This window comes from Eretmochelys imbricata, chromosome 2, assembly GCF_965152235.1.
Source record: "Eretmochelys imbricata isolate rEreImb1 chromosome 2, rEreImb1.hap1, whole genome shotgun sequence".
Taxonomy (NCBI): domain Eukaryota; kingdom Metazoa; phylum Chordata; order Testudines; family Cheloniidae; genus Eretmochelys; species Eretmochelys imbricata.
In genome coordinates this window covers 40766860-40778546 of record NC_135573.1, presented here as the reverse complement: position 1 = coordinate 40778546, position 11687 = coordinate 40766860, and the positions used below count along the sequence as shown (strand labels likewise).

General features: G+C 43.6%; 1 protein-coding gene across 2 annotated transcripts in view; it reads left to right on the top strand.

Moving 5' to 3' along the window:
- The first annotated feature begins 3 nt into the window (after positions 1-3).
- The window catches only part of POP1 (POP1 ribonuclease P/MRP subunit), a 44180-nt gene continuing 32496 nt past the window's right edge, over positions 4-11687 (top strand). Inside the window, exons 1-4 of one of the 2 annotated variants that reach the window (XM_077809952.1) lie at positions 4-106; positions 1504-1650; positions 2088-2276; positions 10374-10549. In XM_077809952.1, the coding sequence (XP_077666078.1) occupies positions 1506-1650; positions 2088-2276; positions 10374-10549 (510 nt within the window). In that variant the 5' untranslated portion in view covers positions 4-106; positions 1504-1505. The remainder of the gene's footprint in view (positions 107-1503; positions 1651-2087; positions 2277-10373; positions 10550-11687) is intronic. The other variant, XM_077809953.1, reaches the window with a different exon arrangement.

Sequence of the window (11687 nt, the reverse complement as noted above, 5' to 3'; positions counted from 1 at the left end):
GCGGGAGAGCAGTAGCCGGAGGCTGCTCCGCTGCTGGGGAGAGGGGCAGAGCCTGGTGGGACAGAGGCTGCTCCTACGTGGGACATCTACACTCTTCCGCTTCCAGGTACCGCCTGGGGGCCTCAGCGCTGTGCCCTGCTCTCCCAGGGGGTGTCCGGTCGCCCGCCCGCCGGGCCGGTGCCCCGCCCCGCTCTCCCTGGGGGCCGGTGCCCCGCCCCGCTCCCCCCCCCCCCGGGGCCGGTGCCGGTGCCCCGCGCTCTCCTCCCCCCCGGGGCGCGCGCGCTCCCGCTATTCGTTGGGGTGCCTGGTTGCTCTGGCCCTGTGCCCATCACCCCAGCCCTGGCTGTATGGACTCAGGTCGCCTTGGCTGTCCTGTCCCTGCATTGCAGCGCTAGCCTGTGACGGGATGCGGCAATAGCCGGCTCCCTAGCAGTCATTCCTCCTCCTCCTCCCCCCCCCCTCCCCACAGGCTGTGCGTTGTAGCATCCGACATGCTGAGTCAGGAAGCGAAGGTCAGACACGTGCATTATATGTGGTCCCCCCCGTCCCCTTCACTAAGTTCACTCCAGGGGAAACACATCTGCTAAACGTCTCGTGCCTTACTCCAACAATTTCAGCAGAAGATGAAGTTCAGTTTGGGATTCGGATTGGCATAGATTGTAAAACCGTTTCTATATAGCATGCAGTCAAACCTGTCAATATTTTGTGCAGTGGCTGGATTGTTTTAAGGAATCTACTTGCAGCTTTCCATTTAATTTATTTGTTTCCTTTATGACTTGTGTGTCCACTGATTTTGTACCAGCAAAACTATTCTGCTAGGGTTTGATAATTAAATTGGTCCAACTTCTGGTGTGGATGTGTTTCTCTGTGTAAAGGTGTGTTATAGCTAAGCTTGGAAGGATTAGTTTTCTATCTGTAAATGTCACTAAGTGTTGATTTTACCATACACACACAAATGGAGAAAAAATATTTCCATTGATAACTGAAATTTATAGATAGCAAAAGTTAGAAAAATGATTGAGCATTTATTAATTTGATTTAAGAATGCTTATTTTGACTTGTGATGGTGGTGGTTTTGTGTTTTAACAGCTAAAAAGCTTTAACTTTTTTAATCTCATCATTTACTTTTATTACATTATTGTCTCACCCCCCCCCCCCCCATAATTTTGTTTAACTGAAAACTTGGTAAAAATTAAAAATGCTTAAAATTAACATGGATATTATCTGTTGAAATATTTTAAAAAATTGAATTCTGCTAAACCAGTGTAGCCTGTTGCTTTTCCCCTGACCTACAGAATTAGCTATTCTACTGTAAAGCACCTTTATAACAACAGAATTGCAGCAACATGTGGGGAAGTTGTACCACTTAACTGTACTGGTGTATAGGTGAAGTGGTACAATTTGTGTGCATAGATAAGGCCTGAGGTATTGGTTTGTGATGCCAAGTGGAAGAGTACATGTGCTGATGGTCTCCTTTTTAATTTTTGTTTGTTTTTTCGCCAGAAATGTCTAATGCAAGAGAGAAGAAACGAGCCAAGAAAATGAGAAATCAGCCTGCTAGTGTCACTTTATCTTCTGAGTGTGGACCATGTCATGGTGGAATACAGCACCATAATGGGGGAAGTAGCTCTTTTCAAACTACAAAACAAGGTGTGAAATGTGTGAAGTTCATTCAATATTTATTGAATACAAATATTTTTCCCAACTGTCATCTTTTTGTATGTCGGTCAGTGTTTAGTGCATTTGAACCAATGGTGGTACTTCTCTTCACCTAAATTAGGTAAATTAAGTGTTTGTAAACAGATGAACTGACAGCATTATGTTTTTAGGGCCACCTTTGTTCAAGGTTTTGTGCACTTCTTTAAAATCAACTTAAAAATAATCAGAGCTCACTTAATTTTTTTAAACATACTGCTTCTTAAAGGGATCACATAAACTTACGGAAACTGGATCTGAATAGAAAAATGACTTTTTCTCTTTCGTTTTCAAAAATGTAGTCACATGCTAGAAAAACTTTATTTGCTCGTTTATTCAGGCTAGTCTAATAGCATTTTCATGTCCTCTGTTTCTCTCTTTCAACATGCTAGCAGATCTCCATCCTGATAGTTCCCAGGAGTATCAGCAGCAGAGACCTCAACATCAGTCTCCTGGACCTTCGTACAGGAAAGAACAACATTTTTCTAAGGGGCAAAATAGAGGTGAGAGAGGTAGAGGAAGAGGAGGTTGGGGAGGAGGACGCCAAAATGTTTCTCAAGAAATGCCTAAATACGTAACAGGTAAGTGTCCAGAGAAATTTTTGCTAGAAGTTACCATGGACTGATAGTTCAGGTCCATGTTTTTTTGTTTTTAAATAGTAAAAATCTATAAAGTAAAATAGATAGTAAAATCTGGAAGAACTGAGACCTTATTTGGTATGCACTTGTGGACTTCTGTTTTATCAGGTATTTTTCCCCTCAGTAGAAATACCCTTCTGGATTGAAACTAACACTAAATCTTTGTTAAGCCACACTTTTTTTTTTTTTTTTTTTTCCCCTCAGTATTGTGGATTTAAACGTACTTGGTCACAAAGACATACATATTCTGGATTTTTGTAGGTTAGAAAAATGAATGTTGTCAGTGGACCTACATTTTTAAGATATGTCTACACTGCACACTTTTGGCAGTATGTAGAGGACATACACTACGCATCACGGCCTCTAGTGCTGATATAAACCAGTGTAGATTGCGAGGCACTGCTTAGGCACGTAGAGTAAGAACATGCCTGAATCCTGTGGGTGCATACCCTACTTATCCAAGCAGTACCTTCCCCATCCTATGTTGCTCTTTTTAGTAGTGTAGTGTCCTGCTTCCTCCCTGCTGCTGTAATCTTTCCCCACAGCAGCAGGGAAAGGCCCCAGTAGCAGGAGCCTTTTACCGACACGTGTAGCTACACATGTAGCCTATTTTTCACTGTGACATATAGCTACACATAAGGCTCACAACTGATCTTACTAATCTAAGGTCTGTCCACCAGTGATCTGTACCTCTCATGGCTTGTGTTATACGGATGTCGTCCTAATCTTGGGCTCTGATTATAACATACTTAAGTGGGTGCCAGTGTTTGGACTGAGGATGTTTCCAGGTGGTCTTATGCCCACATTGTGAATACTGCATGCAAATATGGTTGCCTTGTCTCAAAGATATATTGGAAAAGGTTCAGAAAAGGGCAACAAAAATGATTAGGGGTATGGAACGGCTTCCATATGAGGAGAGATTAATAAGATTGGGACTTTTCAGATGGAAAAGAGAGGTCCAAGAGGGGATATGATAGAGCTCTATAAAATCATGACTGACGTGGAGGAAGTAAATAAGGAAGTTCTCATAAAACAAGAACTAAGAGGCAGCAGGTTTAAAACAAAATAAATATTTCTTCATGCAATGCACAGTCAACCTGTGGAACTCTTTGCCAAAAGATGTTATGAAGGCCAAGACTATAACAGGGTTCAAAAAAGAACTAGATAAATTCCTGGAGGATAGGTCCATCAATGGCTATTAACCAGGATTGGCAGGGATGATGCAGTGTTCCCTCTAATTTCCTCCATCCATGTGCAGAATAACTTTTGTTATGCGCACTGAGGTATGCGCGGATGTGTACCACCAGTAGAAACAAAAAACCTAGCTAGAATATGTTTTTAAAAAGTTACCATAGGGATAATTACTCCAGCCAAAACAGGTTAGATATTTTAGAACTCGTACTTCAATTTAATTCTTTGAGTAGTAAGAGAGAAATAAAAATGATATGCATAGACCAGTCAAAAAACTAAAAATAACACACTTTGAAAGAATAATATTACAGAGAATATACGTGAATTGCAGGAAGTACCAAGAAGTAACAACAACAATAATACAAGTATGTGTTGGGAGGTGAGTGTGAAAGACTGTCTGTGCGCATGACACAGAGACAGGGTGTGCTGGCTGCTGGGGAAGTTTCCGAGAGATGCCATGTGCTGTCTCTTTAAGGCACTCACTGAAAGCTCTCCTGCTCTGTCCTGAGCCCTGTCTCCCCTCCCCTACTCTGCAGAGGTGGGGTACATGGGAAGGGCAATCATAGAATATCAGGGTTGGAAGGGACCTCAGGAGGTCATCTAGTCCAACCCCCTGCTCAAAGCAGGACCAACCCCCAGCAAAATCATCCCAGCCATGGCTTTGTCAAGCCTGACCTTAAAAACTTCTAAGGAAGGAGATTCCACCACCTCCCTAGGCAACGCATTCCAGTGTTTCACCACCCTCCTAGTGAAAAAGTTTTTCCTAATATCCAACCTAAACCTCCCCCACTGCAACTTGAAACCATTACTCCTTGTCCTGTCCTCTTCTACCACTGAGAATAGTCTAGAACCATCCTCTCTGGAACCACCTCTCAGGTAGTTGAAAGCAGCTATCAAATCCCCCCTCATTCTTCTCTTCCGCAGACTAAACAATCCCAGTTCCCTCAGCCTCTCCTCATAAGTCATGTGTTCCAGACCACTAATAATTTTTGTTGCCCTTCGCTGGACTCTTTCCAATTTATCCACATCCTTCTTGTAGTGTGGGGCCCAAAACTGGACACAGTACTCCAGATGACGCCTCACCAATGTCAAATAGAGGGGGATGATCACGTCCCTCGATCTGCTCGCTATGCCCCTACTTATACATCCCAAAATACCATTGGCCTTCTTGGCAACAAGGGCACACTGCTGACTCATATCCAGCTTCTCGTCCACTGTCATCCCTAGGTCCTTTTCTGCAGAACTGCTGCCTAGCCATTCGGTCCCTAGTCTGTAGCTGTACATTGGGTTCTTCCATCCTAAGTGCAGGACCCTGCGCTTATCCTTAGTGAACCTCATCAGATTTCTTTTGGCCCAATCCTCCAATTTGTCTAGGTCCCTCTGTATCCTATCCCTGCCCTCCAGCGTGTCTACCACTCCTCCCAGTTTAGTATCATCCGCAAATTTGCTGAGAGTGCAATCCACACCATCCTCCAGATCATTTATGAAGATATTGAACAAAACCGGCCCCAGGACCGACCACTGGGGCACTCCACTTGACACCGGCTGCCAACTAGACATGGAGCCATTGATCGCTACCTGTTGAGCCCGACAATCTAGCCAACTTTCTACCCACCTTATAGTGCATTCATCCAGCCCATACTACTTTAACTTGCTGACAAGAATACTGTGGGAGACCGTGTCAAAAGCTTTGCTAAAGTCAAGATACAATACATCCATTGCTTTCCCTTCATCCACAGAACTAGTAATCTCATCATAGAAGGCGATTAGATTAGTCAGGCATGACCTTCCCTTGGTGAATCCATGCTGACTGTTCCTGATCACTTTCCTCTCATGTAAGTGCTTCAGGATTGATTTCTTGAGGACCTGCTCCATGATTTTTCCAGGGACTGAGGTGAGGCTGACTGACCTGTAGTTCCCAGGATCCTCCTTCTTCCCTTTTTTAAAGATTGGCACTACATTAGCCTTTTTCCAGTCATCCGGGACTTCCCCCGTTCGCCACGAGTTTTCAAAGATAAAGGCCAATGGCTCTGCAATCACAGCTGCCAGTTCTTTTAGCACTCTTGGATGCAACTCGTCCGGCCCCATGGACTTGTGCACGTCCAGCTTTTCTAAATAGTCCCTAACCAGCTCTTTCTCCACAGAGGGCTGGCCATCTATTCCACATGTTGTGATGCCCAGCACAGCAGTCTGGGAGCTGACCTTGTTAGTGAAGACAGAGGCAAAAAAAGCATTGAGTACATTAGCTTTTTCCACATCCTCTGTCACTAGGTTGCCTCCCTCATTCATGAAGGGGCCCACACTTTCCTTGGCTTTCTTCTTGTTGCCAACATACCTGAAGAAACCCTTCTTGTTACTCTTAACATCTCTCGCTAGCTGCAGCTCCAGGTGCGATTTGGCCCTCCTAATTTCATTCCTACATGCCCGAGCAATATTTTTATACTCTTCCCTGGTCATATGTCCAACCTTCCACTTCTTAAAAAGAAAAGGAGTACTTGTGGCACCTTAGAGACTAACCAATTTATTTGAGCATGAGCTTTCGTGAGCTACAGCTCACTTCATCGGATGCATACCGTGGAAACTGCAGAAGACATTATATACACACAAAGACCATGAAACAATACCTCCTCCCACCCCACTGTCCTGCTGGTAATAGCTTATCTAAAGTGATCATCAAGTTGGGCCATTTCCAGCACAAATCCAGGTTTTCTCACCCTCCACCCCCCCACGCAAATTCACTCTCCTGCTGGTGATAGCCCATCCAAAGTGACAACTCTCTACACAATGTAGAAACTCCAACACGAGTTTCTACAAGCCATTACCCTATGATCCCACTGAGAGTTACCAAAAGCAACTACAGCATTTGCTCAAGAAACTTCCTGAAAAAGCACAAGATCAAATCCGCACAGACACACCCCTGGAACCCCGACCTGGGATATTCTATCTACTACCCAAGATCCATAAACCTGGAAATCCTGGGCACCCCATCATCTCAGGCATTGGCACCCTGACAGCAGGATTGTCTGGCTATGTAGACTCCCTCCTCAGGCCCTACGCTACCAGCACTCCCAGCTACCTTTGAGACACCACTGACTTCCTGAGGAAACTTCAATCCATCTGTGATCTTCCTGATAACACCATCCTGGCCACTCTGGATGTAGAAGCCCTCTACACCAACATTCCACACACAGATGGACTACAAGCCGTCAAGAACACTATCCCCGATAATGTCACGGCTAACCTGGTGGCTGAACTTTGTGACTTTGTCCTTACCCATAACTATTTTACATTTGGGGACAATGTATACCTTCAGATCAGTGGCACTGCTATGGGTACCCGCATGGCCCCACAGTATGCCAACATTTTTATGGCTGATTTAGAACAACGCTTCCTCAGCTCTCGTCCCCTAACGCCCCTACTCTACTTGCGCTATATCGATGACATCTTCATCATCTGGACCCATGGAAAAGAAGCCCTTGAGGAATTCTACCATGATTTCCACAATTTCCATCCCACCATCAACCTCAGCCTGGTCCAGTCCACACAAGAGATCCACTTCCTGGACACTACAGTATTAATAAACAATGGTCACATAAACACCACCCTATACTGGAAACCTACTGACCTCTCTTCCTACCTGCATGCCTCCAGCTTTCACCCTGACCATACCACACGATCCATCGTCTACAGCCAAGCTCTGCGATACAACCGCATTTGCTCCAACCCCTCAGAGAGAGACAAACACCTACAAGATCTCTGTCAAGCTTTCTTACAACTACAATACCCACCTGCGGAAATAAAGAAACAGATTGATAGAGCCAGAAGAGTTCCCAGAAGTTACCTATTACAGGACAGGCCTAACAAAGAAAATAACAGAACGCCACTAGCCGTCACCTTCAGCCCCCAACTAAAACCCCTCCAACGCATTATTAAGGATCTACAACCTATCCTAAAGGATGACCCAACACTCTCACAAATCTTGGGAGACAGGCCAGTCCTTGCCTACAGACAGCCCCGCAACCTGAAGCAAATACTCACCAACAACCACATACCACGCAACAGAACCACTAACCCAGGAACTTATCCTTGCAACAAAGCCCGTTGCCAACTGTGCCCACATATCTATTCAGGGGACACCATCACAGGGCCTAATAACATCAGCCACACTATCAGAGGTTCGTTCACCTGCACATCCACCAATGTGATATATGCCATCATGTGCCAGCAATGCCCCTCTGCCATTTACATTGGTCAAACTGGACAGTCTCTACGTAAAAGAATAAATGGACACAAATCAGATGTCAAGAATTATAACATTCATAAACCAGTCGGAGAACACTTCAATCTCTCTGGTCACGCAATCACAGACATGAAGGTCGCTATCTTACAACAAAAAAAAACTTCAAATCCAGACTCCAGCGAGAAACTGCTGAATTGGAATTCATTTGCAAATTGGATACTATTAATTTAGGCTTAAATAGAGACTGGGAGTGGCTAAGTCATTATGCAAGGTAGCCTATTTCCCCTTGTTTTTTCCTCCCCCCCCCCCCCCCAGATGTTCTGGTTTAACTTGGATTTAAACTTGGAGAGTGGTCAGTTTGGATGAGCTATTACCAGCAGGAGAGTGAGTTTGTGTGTGTATGGGGGTGGGGGGGTGAGAAAACCTGGATTTGTGCTGGAAATGGCCCACCTTGATTATCATGCACATTGTAGGGAGAGTGGTCACTTTGGATTAGCTATTACCAGCAGGATAGTGAGTTTGTGTGTGTGGTTTTTGGGAGGGGGGGTGAGGGAGTGAGAGAACCTGGATTTGTGCAGGAAATGGCCCAACTTGATTATCATGCACATTGTGTAGAGAGTTGTCACTTTGGATGGGCTATCACCAGCAGGAGAGTGAATTTGTGTGGTGGGGGTGGAGGGTGAGAAAACCTGGATTTGTGCTGGAAATGGCCCAACTTGATGATCACTTTAGATAAGCTATTACCAGCAGGACAGCGGGGTGGGAGGAGGTATTGTTTCATATTCTCTGTGTGTATATAAAGTCTGCTGCAGTTTCCACGGTATGCATCCGATGAAGTGAGCTGTAGCTCACGAAAGCTCATGCTCAAATAAATTGGTTAGTCTCTAAGGTGCCACAAGTACTCCTTTTCTTTTTGCGAAGACAGACTAACATGGCTGTTACTCTGAAACCTTCCACTTCTTGTAAGCTTCTTTTTTATGCTTAAGATCCGCTAGGATTTCACCGTTAAGCCAAGCTGGTCGCCTGCCATATTTACTATTCTTTCGTCACATTGGGATGGTTTGTCCCTGTAATCTCAGCAGGGATTCCTTGAAATACAGCCAGCTCTCCTGGACTCCTTTCCCCTTCATGTTAGTCCCCCAGGGGATCCTACCCATCCGTTCCCTGAGGGAGTCGAAGTCTGCTTTCCTGAAGTCCAGGGTCCGTATCCTGCTGCTTACCTTTCTTCCCTGTGTCAGGATCCTGAACTCAACCAACTCATGGTCACTGCCTCCCAGATTCCCATCCACTTTCGCTTCCCCTACTAATTCTTCCCGGTTTGTGAGCAGCAGTTCAAGAAAAGCTCCCCCCCTAGTTGGCTCCTCTAGCACTTGCACCAGGAAATTGTCCCCTATGCTTTCCAAAAACTTCCTGGATTGTCTATGCACCGCTGTATTGCTCTCCCAGCAGATATCAGGAAAATTAAAGTCACCCATGAGAACCAGGGCATGCGATCTAGTAGCTTCCGCGAGCTGCCGGAAGAAAGCCTCATCCACCTCATCCCCCTGGTCCGGTGGTCTATAGCAGACTCCCACCACTACATCACTCCTGTTGTTCACACTTCTAAACTTAATCCAGAGACACTCAGGTTTTTCTGCAGTTTCGTACCAGAGCTCTGAGCAGTCATACTGCTCCCTTACATACAGTGCTACTCCCCCACCTTTTCTGCCCTGCCTGTCTTTCCTGAACAGTTTATAACCATCCATGACAGTACTCCAGTCATGTGAGTTATCCCACCAAGTCTCTGTTATTCCAATCACGTCATAATTCCTTGACATCACCAGGGCCTCCAGTTCTCCCTGCTTGTTTCCAAGGCTTTGTGCATGATTACCTGCTCTGTGCATTCCTTCTGGGGCACCTGGCACTGGCCACTGTCGGAAGACAGGATACTGGGCTAGGTGGACCTTTGGTCTGACCCAGTGTGGCCATTCTTATGTTCACATAAATTAAATGCTATTTTAGTTGGAGAAAAGCCCTCCTATGTGGAATCAAAGGGGCAAATAAAACGTACTAATTTACATGATTTGGCAATACTGTATCAATTGGTAAACTTTAAAATCAGTTCTGTCAGTTATCCAGGCATGATTGTTGTCAATGTATTTGTAAACATTCTGCAATGGCCAAAAGGGAAGCAATTATGGTATCTCCACCAATAGGTTTTTTTTTTCAGCTTTGAACACTCAAAACAAATTATATAAATTCTATTTTCAGTTAAATTAAATGTGGTCTAAGGAGAATATTCAGCAAGGCTTTTAGAATCATGTGCTGCATGACTGTGTGGTTTCTGCTGAGAGCATCAAAATACCTAAATAACTTAAATTATTTCAGTAATAGGGTACAACTATTTGAGTAGTTTACTAAACAAAACAAAAGTTAATATTGTAAGAGTCATTAGGGAGTTATAGCAGCAATATACTATAATTCCATAGTTACACAATTTTAAAATTGCAAACTTTATTGCTGCAAAACTTTTGTATTGGCTTGTATTATAAAACAAAGTAAGCAAAAGGCAAGCCTCTTATTTAATTCTGTTTCCATTATATCACCTCTGCATGTTTTTTTCATTTCAGCATCTACCTTTGCTCAAGCCCGTGCTGCTGAAATCAGTGTTATGTTGAAGGCAGTTACACAGAAGTCTTCCAATTCATTAGTCTTTCAGACTCTGCCTAGGCACATGCGAAGACGAGCCATGAGTCACAATATTAAACGCCTACCTAGACGGCTCCGTGAGATTGCCAGAAAAGAGGTACAATTCACTTATAGCATTTGGTATCTAAATATGACTGGTCTCTAAACTGCATCGTTCAGTTATTTTTGAAGTATGTTTTATGTCTGTTTTCCCTTCCTGCTTTTAGTGTGTGCATGGTTCCTTAAATTTGTTGTTACTTCTATTGCTGAGCCTAGCATTCCTAATGTGTATTCTGAGTAATTTAAGGGTGACTGACTAAATGGCAGCGAAATACTTACTCATAGTAGCCCTCAGCCATTGCTTTACAGCAATCAATTATTTCCTTAAACAAATCTGTATTTGATAAAATGACTGGTTCTGAAATCAAAAGATCTCGTCACTGCAAAGATTCTGAATATAATTTCAAGTAATTTTTTCCCAAAATACAAATGCTTATACTAATTTATTATTTTGTATTATTCTGTATGGTGTGGCCTTTAGTGTCCTCTAATGTGACTTATGCCTTTAACCTATATATTAGGATACTTAAACTTTAAGACTTACTCCTACTGGAGTCAAAAAGAAAAAAACTCAGTTCCAGGTCTTTTTAATCAAATGAAGTGACTTGGGTATCAAACTTCAGTGATACCCCTCTGGCAATTCAGGTTCTCTTCAGTTTATCCTTAAAGATAATGACTTATTGGTATACTGCTAGTCATAAATCTTTAGGAAAAGGACGAGGGCACGCAGTATCCTTAAATCTACCTCTGCCATCTCATGTAGTCTGATATACAGTAAAATTAATTATGGGTGCTAACAGCTGTCAGCCACTTGTCTGAAGAGACCAGTGTCTACTTGCAAAGGCTAAAATTCACCTGTCTGCAGGTTTTCCTGAGAGTGAGCTGTAATAAACACTGGCAGCAGTCATGAATAGTGCAGGACTCTCTATTCAACTCTGCTGGTGCACTTGAGGACTGATTCTCAACACCCTCTGTCTTTCCAGCCTTTATATTATCAATATGTAGTATATTTTGATTTTTGTGCAGAAATTTGGACAACAGGCAAACAAACTCATTTTTTGCTGATAAAATTGTAAAATTTTAACCTCAGTGTTCTTAGGTGAAGAATAACAGGCTTTGGGTTTTTTGTAAGTGTGTAAATTTGAGATTTCTCTCCCCAAAATTAAAAAAAAATCTTAATTATGAACAATAAATTA